The sequence below is a fragment of the Mesitornis unicolor genome, unplaced genomic scaffold, assembly GCF_000695765.1.
Source record: "Mesitornis unicolor isolate BGI_N332 unplaced genomic scaffold, ASM69576v1 scaffold1280, whole genome shotgun sequence".
In the NCBI taxonomy this organism is placed as follows: domain Eukaryota; kingdom Metazoa; phylum Chordata; class Aves; order Mesitornithiformes; family Mesitornithidae; genus Mesitornis; species Mesitornis unicolor.
Window position 1 is genome coordinate 59,556 of NW_010156030.1, and position 16,980 is coordinate 76,535.

General features: G+C 41.1%; 1 protein-coding gene across 1 annotated transcript; it reads right to left on the minus strand.

Annotated features, from left to right (window-relative positions):
- Positions 1-15,132: 15,132 nt before the first annotated feature.
- Positions 15,133-16,973, minus strand: FZD10 (frizzled class receptor 10). Its single transcript, XM_010185132.1, has one exon. The coding sequence runs from the start codon at positions 16,971-16,973 to the stop codon at positions 15,216-15,218; it is 1,758 nt and encodes a 585-aa protein (XP_010183434.1). The 3' UTR covers positions 15,133-15,215.
- Between the last annotated feature and the right edge of the window lie 7 nt (positions 16,974-16,980).

Consider the following 16,980-nt stretch of genomic DNA (forward strand, 5'->3'; position numbering starts at 1 on the left):
TACTAGAAAAGAGCATCTGGATCATCAAGTCAGAGACCAGCCTGCAATAGATGCTCATCCAGAAGGACCCACAAAATTGCCACTCCCTGCCTCTCACAGACACTTCCCACCATCACCCAATGAAGTTTAGACCTGAAGTCACTGAGGGACACAGTAATAATTACTGTTAAAAAGAGGACAGGAAGGATTAAATACATTGCCTGTGTTTCATGCCTCTGCTAAGCACTGCATTTGTTAGATGACTCTACCAAGTGTGTTGCACGCTAAGGTAAAAACATGATCTAAAACACTCAATGATCTCTGTCAGTCTGACCTGAGAGAAATTTCCTTCTTTCCTGACCCCAAACCAGGCAATCAGCCTAACTCTGGGTGTGTGAGCAACACTCGTAAGCCAAGCATTTGTCAGAGTTTAATACCACTTGCCAAATCCATCCTCAAGCTGTGGCCAAGCTCCAGTGCTTCAGAGAAAGACAGAAAAGGGGTTTAGAAGCATGATGCAAAAAGCACGTGCAAAAAAAAACCCACAAAAAAGCAAAAACAAGTGCAGAAAACCCCATGATGTGCCTTCCATAGAGCACATGATGAACCAGAGAGACAAAAATAAGTGAAAAATAGAGTTCACATTGTACACCCCAAGGAGGACAACATTTCCACTGTATCACATTTGCAGAAAAAGAAGGAAAGGACCAGAGCTTTTAGGCAAACTGCTGTCAGAAAGATGTGATGAGATTTTAGTTTGGATAGGAGGGGAATTTCTTTTGTAAGATCTAAAAAGAACAACAAAAATTAGCAAACCAACAGAATTTAATACTCATGGTTTTTAAAATGGCCAGAGCAGCCCAAATTAAACAGTAACAATTAGCAAATAATGTGTTTTTCAGTGAGTTTTGATTACGCCTGAGGAAAAAAGTAGTCAAATTATACATCAAAATGGAAAGCATCCTTTCTGGCTCTCACAGTTAGCTGGTGAAAATCCATACACTCTGGTGTTTGTGAAAAATAAACATGAAAAGAAGCAGAGTTCAAGCAGCTTTTCAACTCCATTGGGGATAGCTGTAAATCAAATACTCATGACTCAAAACAGCAGGTGAAATTTCTACCTAAAGATTCCCTCCTAAGCTACGATCTCTTCCATACACTTACCGAACTCATTTAATTTTACCTCTTCTTTAGCTTCAGAGCTTCACAATGGAAAACAAGGCCTGCTTTTTAACAGCACCTAACTGGGAAAAGAAGTTAGGAAAGGCACATCCGTAGTTTATGAGAGCGCTTTCAAAGGCCATTCTCAGCTGTCCGTGCATCTGTGTACCTTGTTGAAGCTGATGGGATTATCTCTCAATGCTGCCGCTATCGGAAAGAACAGACCCTGTCCCATCAACTTGAAAATGCATGATCTTTCTGTATGGTCCAGTATTGCTGAAAGCTTTGCCAAGAGCTGATTGGCCTTGATTTAGTCAAGCTGGGTATTCAAAGTAGAAATCTGCACTTACTTCTGATAAATGATACGGACCCTCCTAAGACTGGAATTGTTCTCTTAAAGCCTGCAGCTCACCGGAGGGACCCTTCAGCAGCTGAGTTCCTACTTTAGCTATGCATCCAGCCTTGTGTCTTCTGTGGCACTGCCCCTTCTTAACCTGTTCATTTGTTGGTGAGGTATCATGAACTGGAAAATGAAAAGGCAGATGAGTTGAGTATCACTGAACAAACGCCCATTCCACAGGAATCGATTTCAATGGCTTCAAGCCGCGTATTCTTCTGAGCATGATGTGGATATTCATGTCATAAACCAGCCACATCAATCCTGCCCTCTGTAACGCCATCGGCATGAACGTCAACTCAGCGTAGGAGATGGACCAGGTGAGGCCCATGCATCCTCTCTAATAATATGGCTCTTTCTTTTGGGTTTGCTCACCTTGTATCATGGACTCATAGCTTGGCTTCTATCCTACCCATATATACATTACGGTCAGTTGTTAGTAGATAAGAATATAGATTATGGCTGATGTTGATTTAATCAGTGTTTGTTAACTTCATTAATTTGGTCATTATGTATTTAGCAGTGCAAGGACGAACAGACCAGTTATTATTGTGGAGGAAAGGCAACAGAAAGTGGGAGGCTGTTTCAGCGTGGAAAGATAGCACAAAAGTCATGAGTGGGTGAAGGAAAGCAAAGCTTGGGTGGAGCAAAAAGACAGGGCTAGGGTGTGAATTGAGATGATGGTGAAGCTGCAGGCAAGGGTGACACATTCTGTACAGTTATTACAATGCTTTTAATTATCCCTCATGCCTAACATTCCAGCAGCACCATGCTGCCATGGGCGGAGGCTGATGGGTGGAAAGGGGCATCATCCTCCTCCTACCCTTGTGCAATTCAAACCACAGTGATAACTGGTAAATCCCTAGAGATAAGGCCCTTTTACTTATTCATTCCTCCCAAATACAAGTCGAGCTTTCTCTAGGTGTTCTACACCTCTGCTGGAGCCACAGCACAATCGACATACCGGTTTTTGCAGTTAGTAAGATCACCGAGGCCAGTCTTTCTTGTCAGTACTGTGCTCGCCAAGGGTGTGTGGCCTAATGAATAGGTGGAGCGGTTTACAGGGAAAATAAAAACATGGGCCATTTTTTCCTTTTCCTCATAGACAAAATGCCGAAGTGACAGAAAAGATCCTTTTCCAGCGGTTGCATCAGCTCTGTTTCTGATTGACACAGGCCCTCCCGGAGTGCAGTGACCAATCCCAGGCTGTGCCAGCACTACAAACAAAGGGGAGTTAGTTTAAAAAAACTCTCAACCTACAGCATATTTAAATGCACTGCAGTTTAATACACCGTGGTCACATCATTTTTAACATGTTTTAAAGGTCCCTATTTGGGAAACAAGAGCTTGAATAGAATTGGTAAACTTGTCTCATAATTTATGCTTTTCTTTACAAGAAAGATTCCCTGTGCTGATGAAGAAAACTGTAACTCTTGAATTCTCAAGAGAGAATTCTTAAATAATCTGTGGAAAATGCTAGATTTTGGCAGACAAATCAAAGTTCTCCAGCTAAAAGGAGCGACTGTAAGGAAGAATCTCTTGGCTATACAGTAACTATACACTAGCAGGATAAATCATCGATAATCAAAGGTTGTATTGTAACAGCTAAGGCTGAGGTGCAATAACTACTCCATGAAGTGCTAAACTGGGGTGCTGGTGTGCTACACTGCGATCATATTGTCACAGGAAGAACTACCTGCTATCTTTATTTCCTATAATAGAAAGTTTTCCTTGCCCCTAGAACCTCATCATTGGTATTATTTTATGAAAGTTTATAAAATAAGAAAATAAAATTCTAGTCACCCAATAATACGTTGTATTTTATAAAATATGAGAATTCAGTAAGTCACCGGGTATTCACGTATCTTTAATATACCAAGCTCCACTCTCTTCCTACCTTTCAACATTCAAACTCCCCTTCAAACGCCATTTCCCTTCTCCTGCTCTGCCTTAGCTTCACTCCTACATTTTCGACTGGTAATTCAAGGTTGTGTTCTCACTGAATTTACAAAGATGAAAGAGCCAGCACAGAGGCAAGATATCCGTCTTGCCCTTCTACAGAAAAGCTGGTTCCTCATTACCCACAGGGATCCAGGAGGATATGGGAGCCCTGCCAAGCCATCCGCTTGCCCCCTGAGCACTGGAAAACAAGTTTAGTGGCTTCATGAATTTTCTGGAACTGGGAGCACACTGGCCAGGTATCAGTCAGCTCTAACTTGTTCCTGAAAGACAGCGACACTGCTCTCGCTGTGATCCCAAAGCACCTCTTCCACGGCACCTGTGGGAACCACTGCTTCATGCAGATGTGAGGTATTGTTGATGCCGTATCTAAAACTGCGGCTCCCAGCTCAGTTGACTGGGGGTGATTTACCCCTGCATCCCATGTGAGTCAGCTGCTCCGCGGTGCCTGCAGCCATGCAGCTGTGCCTCCCTCCCAACATGTTCGTGCCTCTGTGAGCCGGGAACGACTTGTCTACGCTCTGTTGTGTTTCAGTTCACTATCTGTAACAGGATGATAGAGCTTTGGTGCTAATTTTTAGATTAACACACATCGGAGTTTGAGGGGACCAGATATTACGCTAACTGAAGCCATGCAGAGATCTAAGATAGCAAACTCAAGTCCATGAAATTCTGAGTGTTTATTTTAGTTACCGCTTCACGGTTCTGGGCTCTACTCAAGGGCCCAGCTTGTTATGTTCTACACTAGAGAGTGCCACAACATATTTTAAGGGATTACTTTACTGTCACTTTTACTGTACTAGCATTTATTTTTCATCAGAGGTCTGAGATTTACCATTAATCATGTGTCACTCGTCCCATGGGAAACACAAAAAGCAAATAAAAACCAACCACTCCTTTCCTAACACGAAGGACTCTCCTTAAGTCGGGAATTTGCTTTGCTGATTGCTTTTGCTGTTTTCAGAAATGACTTCTGCAAATAATCAGAATGAAAGAGAGAATTTAGGGAGGTCTTCTTTGTGAAAGGTAAAAATTCACTACATCAGTTCTCGAAGTGCTGTTTGTACAAATAAAGTATAACTCTAAAAGTTTAAACCTGCCTTGAAATGTGATTTACTGATTTGAAATATCAACACACTCAATATCCTCATGCTGAGAGTTTTATGCATTGTCAGCTTGTGATGACAGAAAGGGATATTTTGTCATATACATTTACTCAACTGCTCACAGTCTACAGTTTTAGTGGTGTATGTTTTTGAGCAGATACAACGTAAAAACAAGCCATGAATCACTCACTGCGGGGACCTAGGGTTATTACCAGATCCAGATTATGAATTGTAGCCTCCTACATCAGTCATGAGCTGATTCTGTACTTGCTGAAATCAGATGCAAATCTTGGGCTGGATCAGAGCTTTAGAAAAGACGACTTTAGGGAATATATGTAGTCCCCCTGCAGTTTTGGTTTGGTCTGGTGATATTTTTAAATGCCGTGGCATGTCGAAGGCATCTATTTCACTGACTGAAATGTTGCCTCTTGGTGTATGAATGAAACAAGAGGTTGAGCTCCAGACCAGGCAGATCCCCCTCCCATCAGTGACAGAAACAATTGCGCATTTCAAAGGAACCTCCCTGCAAGTCCAAGGAACTTTTTGTTATGCAAATGAAACTCACTTGTTTGTTTTTGTTGATGTTCTTAAATGCCAAGTTGTAGATACGTCTGTTGTGTTAAACACATCAAACAAGGACGCAGAACCTCAGTCTCCTGCATTCTGAGTTCTGCTGTAGACATGGGTAGTTTGCTTAAGGTTGCATTTCAAACAGCAGCTCTTTGATGCTTTAAATGCCCATCTGAACAGGGGTCATTAACACAAGAAGGTGGGAACAAGCAGTCAAACGGAGATTACTTGTAGGACTAACCCCACTAACAGAGGTTGCCAAACTGAAACAGCTGCGACCTCAAAATTACTTCAAACTAGTCCGAAAGTGTACACAAAACCAGAAACTGCCACTGCCAGTGCTGGTATTTAAAACCTCCACTGCTGCTGTGAGCGATAAAGGGAGAGAACAAGTTCGGGTTTGCTTCAGCCTGGAAAGAGAAATCCCTCCATGGCCACGGACGGTGGACTGGGTACCACAGGCTCCACCAGAGGCTCGGAATCACAGGACCCGAGCTGTGCTCCTGGCTGGCGTTACAGTGACTCTGGGCACGTTTTCATTGCACAATGCAGATCTTCGACCCGCACAGGTCACAGTGCAGAGATGACAGCTGCAAACCCATGTCACAGCATTTCAACAAGTTTCACGGAAAGGTCACCATGATGTTTTCAGTCCTTTTGAGCCTTATGATTCCCAGGTTAAAAAGAAAACCATCGGTTTGCCTCCCGGTCTCCAGAGACACGTGGAAGTGTCAGCAGAAAGAGATCTGAGTGCAGAATTTTTGCAAGGAAAACTGAAGTTATTCTCCAAAGAACTTCTAAATGGCTGCTTTCGGAATTTTGTTTTTCTAGGCATCACGTAACATTTATAGACAAATTGAATTTGCTTTTTTATCAGACAGCACATGATCCACCGAGTACTGACTCTGGCTGTGGTGGTATTTGTTATTCAGGCCTGAAAGCCTGCGGTTGATGGCACATGATGGCAGCCTGAGGAAGGGAAGACAGCCTCACAATTGTCCCATTTCATCACATTTCCAATATGTGCACACGCAGGACAGGGCGGCTTCTGATTATCAAGGGCTGAAATACACAAACACTTGGGCCCAGTCCAGTAATTCTTGGGCTGATCTCCACTTTGTTTTTCAGACGTGGCAATTCCTCAAACTCATTGGTGTTTCCTGTACTACTTCATAAAAGCAGAATCTGGTTCATGAAGTCCCTTGTTCGAGGTCACTACATCAACCGTCCATAGGAAGCCACATTTGAATGTTTAAAAAAGGAGTAAAGAACATACCATTGTCTGACTTTAAAATGTTGGGTTTATCATTTCCTGCAAGTGAAGGGCTTTGAGTAATTTTCAAAACTGATCAAAGAGCTGCATAATACACCCCTTCACAGTCCAAATTATGTGGGCTCTAAGGGTGGAAATTTCAAAGCCACATGCAGGAGAACCTGTTGCCCCAGATCAGTTAATTAACAAATCCAGTAATGGCTGGAGTTCTGAATTTGATTATTCTTCAAACCCTCTTGTCGCTGCATTGTAATTTCTTTCAAAAATCACATGTTGTCAGCTTCAGTTTATCAAATGATGTAACACTGTAATACTCTTCCCTTCTAATTGTGTAAAATACTGCTCTTAAAGTGAGATAATCAGATTCCACTGTAAAGATAGCGACACTTACACACGGTAACCAGGGAATCACGGAATCCAAACCCGTGAATGTCATTTCTGTATCGGTGAGGAGAGCAGTGGGTCAGAGCAGCACGATGGAAACCAAAGCTCCGGGGAACCAGATCAGATTCATGCACAAAAACCAAGCGGTTGAGTTTGTGAATCTCTTGCTGTTGGGACTTACATAATGACACCTCCCTTGAGGCACTTTGTGCCTTCCTTCTTCCTCTCTGTATCCTTAGCCTACTTTATCCTATGCTCAATTTGCTTTCTCTTTCCTTTTTTGAAGAAACTCACAATTTGCAAAGTTTCAATTCACTCCATTTAGCTGCACTCAGACAGTGTTTACTTTATAGTGAAATTTGCTATCAAAGACAGCCCTATGGCGTTGAAGATTCAGAAGTCTCTTTCACACAGTTCTCCTTGGTAGGGATTCAAAGGAGGTTCTTGAAGAGCTATTACAGAGCATGAAAAGAAACATAAAATCTGGTCCACTCTTTATGTTCCTATCTCAGTAGCAAGACTGAAACAAAGCATAAAACACTACCCAGGATTGCAGCTACTTCTTCGTGAGGTACTTCCCAAATACCGCATAGCAGTATAGTTTGCACTGCCTATGGATGGCATGAGAAGCAGCAGTCAGCACACTTCAAAAGTTTTGGGTATGTGTTTCAGCAAAGACCTCAAGCACTTCAGTACTGAAATTCAGGTCAACCACGGGTTCGCCCTTGCTAATTAAATTTTCTGAATTATTCTTTGGTTATGATTGGTCTAGAACTAACAAAATACATCTACTGGTCTGTCCCATGCCACCTGGAATTCAGAAGAGCCGAGTTGTACAGATATGAAAGAGCACAGAGGACAGGGCAAACCAAGTTTTAGATAACACCCTAAAACCACTGGCTTGAGCTAAGTTGTACACAAAGGGTTTTGTCTGTCCTTTCTTAACCATGACAGTAACAGCCACTCTTGTGAAAAGTCACTTCACGCTGTCATAAAGAATGCACAAAGCTTAATCAATCTGAGAGCTGTGTTTGGGAATCACAATTCAAAGTCAGCAGTAGTGCTGTTGGAGAAATGGGCTATACCTGTTACCTTACATTGTCATGAAGATACAGTAGAATGGTACTACTGCGTTATGCTCATGGTCCTCACATTACACTTCAACTCAACTGCCACAATTTCTAAGAGGGAAGTGACTAAAAACACCTTAAAAGAGTTGCAAGCTCAAAACCATCTAAAGTGAGACTTGATCTTCCAAACCCCACGGTTCAGATTTACCCTACTTGGTTCTGTCCTTGAAATCACCTTTACACTTACCACCATGCCTACACTGGATATTGCATCAACTTAATCAAATGGCTTTTTAATCTGGTTTCAAATTGATCGAGTTACCATAAAATCACAAGTAGACATGTAGCTTGGTTTTCATTCTCTACTAATTGTCAATGAATAACTTATGAAGATGTTACCGAGCTGTCTTGTGTCAAACACGAAAGGCTTATTGAAGAAACTAAAAGGCTGCATTGAGATTGATGCAGGATGAGAAGTCTATGGAAACTGTCATATCTCATTACTAAAAGTGGTATCCTAAAGAGCAAAAAAGATTCTTTTATGTAATTTTAAAAAAGAAAAAAATGATGACAGGATTCAAAAAACCCCAACACCTACATTAATTAAAAAGCCTAAAACCTCAGTAGAAATCTGTCTTTTCTTTAAAAATCAATTTACAAGACAAAATGCTGACAACAGGAAAGAAAAATGTATTTACCAGATTCACTAAAATCTTAAAAAGAAGAAAAATGGTACAACTGAGAGAATATCAAAGGTCCAGATTAGAATACCATGTTATCAAATTATTGTAGTGATCATAGTCCAGTTTTAAAATTTGTTTGAAGTTAAAGAACCATGAAGGTCAAAATCAGTCTCGTCATTGCTGTTTGTAATGTAGTTGTAAGTGTAGCACTGCTATGAATGTGAGGAACTGAGGATGTGAGAAAGATAGGCTGAAGCAGATGTGATGTTTCTATTAGACCAGCTGTGTATAACTGGGAAAACTTGCAGGCTTTGAGGCACACAAACCTCTCCTCAGGCTAAAAGCTTTTGAGTGCGAGGTGGGGTTTTTTTCCCCCGTTTTATCAATTGATCAAATGTTCTTTCTCCCTTTCCTGTTTATTATTTAACACAGATAGATATTAGTCTCAGATGAAGGAAATATCAAATAACAAATATCCAAGACAGACCCAAACAATGCCTGGCTGCAACAAAAGAGGATTTTCAGGTTGAAGGCACCTGCTCAGAAGTAGCAGTCTCTTCTTGACAGTCTCCTGTGTTCATCAGCACCTTTGGTAGCTCAGAACTTTGAACCTCCGTTTCTTACCACAGTCCTTATCCAAAAAGGAAGATAAAACACAAGTTTTGAAATATCTTTTCGTTTATGTCGAACAAAAAAGTTCAAAGCAGTCATAGCTACTGGCCAGTAGCACAGAAAGCTGTGTGTGGGCAGATTAGAGACTAAAAGGATAGGATCACTTGAGAGGAGGGTAAGAGAAGCAAAGTCACATGCAGATGATGAAAGACTGATCAGCAGTGGAGGAGAGGGGAAGGAGAACAGAAGAGCTGATCAGTGGAGAGAGGAGGAAACAAGGAGCACATTGTGGGCTCGACTCGAAATGTCGCTGCTCGTCGTTAGCTCCCGTGGACGCTGTAGGTCTAAGCCCCTGGAAAAGGAAGACCCGTGAGCAAATTGGCTGAAGGATTTCTGATGGGGTGTCCTGACAGAAGGAAATGCAGATTTATTAGTGCTGAGCATTCTGCAATAAATGTAGAGTGCAGCGTTCTCAGAAAGCCTAAATAAAATAAAAATTACACTAAAGAAATAATTTCCACTACATTCCACATTATCAACGTATTGATGAATTTCATTTTGAAATGACACTTGGTTTTGCAACATACTTCGTCCATTGTAACACAGGAGTACATTTTGAAAATACACTTGAAATTTCACTCTATTTTTTATCTGTATCATGAATTTGTATCGTATCAGGACTTCCAAAAAATGCTCTGATACAGAAAAAAAAAGTTAAAATAGTGACTTTTCCTGTAGCACATGGTTTCTCTGAGATAGGAAGTTTGAGTCAAAGCATACACCGAATTTAGTTGGACACCCATTGATTTCAGTGGAGCAGATCTATGAGGAGATCTTGAAGAACAGAAGGAGGAAACTCGTGGCAACAAATGGAAGGCATTTCTCTTTAAACAATGCCTTACAAACATACACAACGATCACCCAGTCCTGCCTTTGATGTACAACTCCCCAAAGCTTTAACTGGGCTACTACAGGAAAAGCAGAATTGGGTTCCCAGGGCAGACAGGCACAAACCACATCTGTTCCCAGACACACCAGAATTAACTAATGAGATGCCGCTGACTGCACTATTTGCATCCAGACTGGCAGGTCCTGCCTACACAACATGAAATAGTGGAGACTCATTTCTGGGATTTGACATATGGCCCGTGGTGGAGTCAAAGCCCTGTTTTGTGCCAGGTTCTGCAAATATCCACTACATTTCACAAGGAAGACAGAGCTATGCGAACAGTATTTGTTAAGCTAAAATCTGGTCCACCAAACCAGGGCCGGTTTGTTTGACAAACCTGATCATGTGTCTCTAATGGATAAACATGTAAAGATGCAGAAAGCTCAAGCTGAACAGATTCATGGGCAATATGTACTATTGTTTGGACAGAAAAATGAAACCAGGTTAGTAATAGCACTCAGACTGATTTTAACCTGTAGCTCATGGAAAACAGTGCTTTTGTTATGGAAATGTTGATACAACCTTAACTGTAACACTGCTACTGAAACAGTTTTAAGTAAGCTCCACCAAGGAGTGTTTGGTAAATGAGTAATGACTTTGCTTCAAGCCAATCAAGTGTGTTAAAAAAGATGAAATAATGCTGGAAGGCAGTGGGAGGTAGAGGAGCCTCAAAGTGCAAACAGGTGCTGATCTCCCTTCAGGGGGGATTGAGTGGCACAGACCTTACAGGCCTGTCACTTCTGATCAAAGCAAGCTCCAAGACCACATAATCACCATCACCCACCTTTTAAAGGATGCCCTGATTTATCATCTGTCAGCGTTAATAACTTGGCTACTCTGTCTAAAATACTTAAGAACATTACACAAGGATAACATTTCAAATTTTTTTTTTAAGAAACGTGTAAATGTTTTAAACTAAAACACACTGAAGCTCCTGCTTTGAGGCCATCTGCTGCAGGAGACCACCTGTCATCAAAAGACCACCTGAGCACATAATATCCCATCATTACAGAACTATCCCCTTGAAGCCATGGATTTTAAGTGTTAGAATAAGAAGGGTGTATGTTACAGACACTGTTGTTACTGGGCTTTTCATACAGTCTGAAGCCACGGGGTGACAGCCATATGTGAATAATGGCTTCATAATAACATACATATGAAATGCGACTTTGGGAAAAATCTGATAAGAGATCTGAACATTCCTTGTCTGAGCTCCTCGCATCCTTTCAACCACGGTGCCTGCACTGTACTATTCAAAATGGCCTAATACATCACCTACAACTAAACCTTGGAACTACTGAGCGTAACTCTATTTCTAGCTATAAGAAGCATCAGCATTTCACTGAGAAACAAGACTTAAATTGTTGTAAGGAGAATTTTATGGGGTTTTTTTTCTGAATCCCATTTCCCCCTGCTGATCTTTTCAAGAAACAAAAGTGCTCTCTCAAGCTACCCTTCCCAAAACTAAAAAAGGAACTTTCTGCCTTTCTTCTACCTGGCTCTAACGCACACATCTCTACCTGAACGTTGAGACATAATTTACATCGTCATAACCTACACAGTTTGAGGCAATTTCTGCTCTCATGGGAAATCTACAGCTCTGGCGGCAAACATCTGATTCTTGATTAACAGAACCAAGATATTTGAGATATTTTTATCTGATAAATGCCACCGGACTGTGATAAAATATCCTTTCCAGAAGGACGTTCTGGACTTGCATTCCTTGTGAATATAGCCACAGACAGACACTTTTCTTAAAAAGGCTACTGATAAGCAAATACTCAGTAGGCCTTGACAGTACTTAGAGAAAAGTCCTATAAAATTCAACAAATAAAAATATGATCATGATTTTACTAAAATATTAAATTGCTGTGAAAGGTAAAGAAGTTTAATATAGAATATGTAGTATTTTATTAAAGACTTCTTTGTTTTTTTCATTCTATCATCATTTAACTAATGTGCAGACTTCTAAGACAGGAATAAAATTATCTGTTAAAGTATTAATAACTTTGTATTAAAATCACCGAAATGTTGTGACAATAAGTATATCACTTTCCCTTAACGGTTGTAAGACTCCAATTCCTTAAGCAGCAACCGCAGTATTAAACTGTTAGGATGGTAAGGAGTTATGGGACAGTAAGCAGCACAATTTCTGAATTAATCCACTCTTGAGATGTCCTTCAAGACAATCATTATACTCTGCTGCATGTACAGTACAATAGTCCTGATGTAATGAAATCAGCGTCATTAAATACTTGAAGAATCTAGATTGCTTACCAGTTCAAAAATAAAAAAAACCCCTAAATACTTGCAAAGCTGTAATAAAATCTAAATACTTAGTTTACAGTTTAGCATTAACCTATTTGTAACATGATGCACATAGCCAAGCATCCATATTTGGTATTTTCATAGAAGAACTTGCAGTTCTGCCCTGGTGACAATGAAGAGCCTAAGCTGACAACTGATGAAACTCAGAATGGCAGCAGGAATTCAGCCACTGCTAAACATCTTTCTTCATCTTTTTCCCCTCTTCCAGGATCCCAGTAGCAGACTCTAAAAATACATGACCAACAACCAAAGCAAGTCATTTTCTAACATCTACAAAAACTGTGATTATTTCAGTGGCTGATGTAGTTCAGAATGAAGCCTGAAATAATTCTCTAAACAAATCTGTCACCAGCAAATCCAGCACGAACCTTTAGGTATGTCAGAGATGAGATCTGTGTGAAGCAGATCTGTTACTGGCAAGGTGACACGCATAACAACAAAACACCCATTTGAAGGATTCCTGCAGCAATTTGTCATACACAGATTACTGAAAAACTTTGTATTCCTTGGGATCTAATGTAATTGTTCTCAACTAGAACATGCACAGATGCAAAGGCATTAACTCAGTAGTTTCAGAAGTGGATTTGTTCAGTGCAGCGTCCTGCCTTGGTGCCAGCAGGGTGTGCTCCGGCAGGATTAACTTCCAGGGCGTCTGGAGGCTGTGTGTCCAACACAGGTACACAGGCACAAAGGAGGACAAATACATTAAAGATAAATTTCATATTGAAAGCTGCTTTGCATGTGTGCATTTTAGACCTAAAGATTATTAATAACGCCTGCAACATCCTTTTTGTCATTCAAGTTCCTAATCATTGCTAGGAACGTTTAAAAAGACTACAAGACATAAATTTATCTGTAGCACTGCAGAGAAATCGAAAACCCAAACCACTAAGAAAGATCCTTGTTACAAAGTTCCTAGCCACAAGATGATCCTCGATTTACCAAAGTCCATTAAGACCTCTCTTCTTTCTGGGCTGAGATACCTGAGAAAGGGTTTTCTAGCACAGCCTGTGAGAAAGTCGGGTTATGTTACTATCTCGCCAGGTGATCAGTCTGTTAGTTAACAACACAGAAAACTTCAGGTGCATACACAATCATGCTCCGCTAAAAACTTTTTAAAATGTATTTACAATTCTAACCTTATCAGATAGCTTTCCTAAAGTAGCATTCACATCCTGGATTTGTATTTCCCCTCTTTTTTCTCCTGATCTTCCCAAAGTCCCAGATAATCGTGATGCTTTCAGTAGTGTTAGCAGAGAAAACAAAATCCCCGAAGAGCCCGAATTGTATTCAAGCGGAGCTGAAGCCAGGCAGCAATCTTTAACATGCTGAACAGACCCTATGCAAATTTTGAAGGGGTGTTAACCGAGGATCATTGTTGTAATCTCAGCGCTTTGTAAACACGGTACTACTCTACATCGCCGCAGCTTCTTTACATCACTAAAGCTTCTGACCACTTCTCTCAGCTGCAAAGGCTCACAGAAAGATGCAACTTCAAAACCCACTTCTTTAATTCCAACTTGCGATTTTTTTCTTGAGTAAATTATTGCTCTGTCTGCTTATACTTGCAGGCAAGTATACCAACAGCTACTATACCCACAGTGTGCTTTTATCAGGTAATTGAGAAAACAAGTTTATTAACCACAAAGCACATCAGAGAAAGTTTAGAACACACAAAATTATCAAACTAAAGAACATATTTTATTTTTAATAAAATAGTGGAGCATGAAAAATAATTGTATATTACAAATATATACAGCACAAAACTGTGCACCCCCGGCGCAGTAAAGAGCATCACTCTATACAAAGCTTCCCTTTGCAGAATCTAGTGCTTCTTGATCTATTCATGGTGAGAATTTGTTTAACAATAGAAAGAGTCAATAAGCCCTTTGGGTCTCTTTGAATTGATCCCCCTCTTTTTTTTTTGCACAAATCAGTCCAAACGTGTATAACATTGGCTTGATTTCCATTAAAAAGCCACAAAATGTAACACTAAAGGGTTTCTGAGGACTAGACCTCTTAGTTCTTTTGTTAAGAGATTTCTTTTGTTGTCTTTATGTACAGCAAAATACTTGTTTCTCTTTTCATGTCATGGTAGGAAAAAAAAAATGTATTGCACATTATTCTTATTTACAAAGTTTGTGTCTGGTGCAGGAAGTTTCTCTTTTAGTGAAAGAATATTGGTGAGCATTATAGATTGAACCTATTTTTAGGCACTCCAAACCCACTAGGCTGAGATGAGTGGTAAAGGATTTCTCTCTTTTTCCTTTTTAAAGTTAGCATGGAAGTTGCTTTCCCAGATCGCATACTCACTGAGGATAGGCCTCTTCAGGGCCTCAGTTTCCCTAAAGAGACAATGCTCACTTGGGCACTTTTAAAATCAAATCATTGCTCCATAAAATTTTACTATACCTTGTTATTCAGAAACCTGCAGAAAATCCAGCTCAGCTACATGAAAAAGTTAAATAGGGTGTTGTTTTAAAACAAAATAAATCTGAGGGCTTAACTACAAATTAGTAACAGAAGAGGCTGTTTTAATTCACAATATTTCTTTCACTGAAAACCTTTCCATAAGTACATTTACCTTCAATTTTTCACCAGGTCCTGAATTCAGCATGATACATTTTTTGCCTTGAGATATTAAACTGTTCTGACAAAAAAAGCACCATTTATTTTTTAACTTCTGACTGCTACTGTAGACATCTGTAAGTCTGTAAGGTGAAACAGTCTCTTCTAAAACGTGGTCACACACAAGTGGGTGGCTGTAATGTCGATTCATATTTTGCAAGATGAGTTTTCTGTGGATGCTGAGGTTTTTTGTAGATTCCACTACTTGTAATAACACTTGCAGGTTTTCTCCTACTTCTCTTCTTTAATCTTCGACTACAAACATTTTGCCAGGACTGAAGAGTCTTGGAAGTCCAGATCCACATACCACTAGTAATGCCCACAACTAATAACATGAAGATTTTGACCATAAAAATTTCTACTGCTGGAATGGAGTTGTTCATCGTGCAGTCTAAGTTTTTAGTCTGATTGTTCATCTTGCATTTCTGTTGAGTTGCCACAATTTTCCAATAATCCATGTTAAGTCTTTCATAAAAATAGCAAGCTATCACACAAGTTGCAGGCACTGTATACAAGACTGAGAAGACACCAATCCTGACCATAAGTTTCTCCAACTTGTCAGTATTTTCTCCACCTGTTTTCATCACCCTCCTGATATGAAAAAGGGCCACAAAACCAGAAAGAATAAAAGAAGTGCCAATGATTAGATAACAAGCCAAAGGAATGAGTACGAACCCTGTCAAGGCATTCACATCCATGCTTCCAACATAGCACAACCCTGTCAGCTCATCTCCAGCCACCCTTCTCATGACTAGGATCATTATGGTCTTCACAGCCGGAATGGCCCATGCTGCCAAATGAAAGTAGCTACTGTTTGCTTCAATTGCTTCGTGCCCCCATTTTTTCCCAGCTGCCAGAAACCAAGTTAAAGTCAAGATTACCCACCACAAGGAACTTGCCATACCAAAGTAATACAGAACCAGGAACACAATGGTGCAGCCAGTGCTCTCCAGTCCCTCCTGGATGACGTAGAGTTGGCCGTTGTCCCTGTCACAGGCAATACTTTCAGCACCTGAAAAGAGGCGAATAATGTACCCCACTGAGTAGACACAGTAGCACATTGAGAGGAAGATAATGGGCCTCTCGGGGTACTTGAAACGCTGAGGATCTATCAGAAAAGTAAGTACAGTAAAAGCACTGGAGAAGAAGCACAGAATGGACCAGATGGCAATCCAAATGACAGCAAATTGTTTGTCATCCTTGCTCCAGTAAACATCAACCCCTGGAGTGCAGAGCGGCGCGCAGGAAGCGCTCTTTTCCACATGGTGGAACTTGCCAGGATTTTCACAGGAGGTTCTGCTGAGGCTGTCCTTGTGCTGCTGCAGCTCATGGCCACTGCTGGGCCGCTGGGGACGAAACATGGGTGGCAGCATGCTGGATCCTCTGGGTGGCTCATCCGATCCGTTGTTGGGGGCTTCCATGCACAGGTAATTGGGGTCATTCTTGTTGGGCAGTTTGCTGCAGTCTAAGGAGTCTGGCCATTTAAAATTGAACTGCTCCATGATAGGAGAGCATTTCAGCCTCGCCTGCTCGCACATAACCCTGCAGGCAGGGATCGGTGTAGAAACCTGCTCAGTGCACATAGGGGCATAGAGGGAGCAAAGGAAGAATTTCAGATGGCCGTGGCAACCATACTCCACCAAGGGGGCAAACTCGTGCAGCTGAATGGCAGCTTCCCGTTGGTTTTCGTGTCCCATCAGGTTCGGCATCCTCGTCATGTTGTACCCTATATCCTTGCACATGGGGATTTCTATGGGCTGGCACCTCCCGTCACCGGGGCGGTCAATGTCTATGGAGCTGATCCCGGTACAGAAGCAGGTCAGCCAGCACAGCACCAGGAGAGTGTGGACGAAGTTCCCGGTCGCCGGCCCCATTGTGGCG

Bases quoted from the DNA above. Each gene is read 5' to 3' on its own strand.
- FZD10 (XM_010185132.1), bottom strand. From the start codon at position 16,973: ATGGGGCCGGCGACCGGGAACTTCGTCCACACTCTCCTGGTGCTGTGC.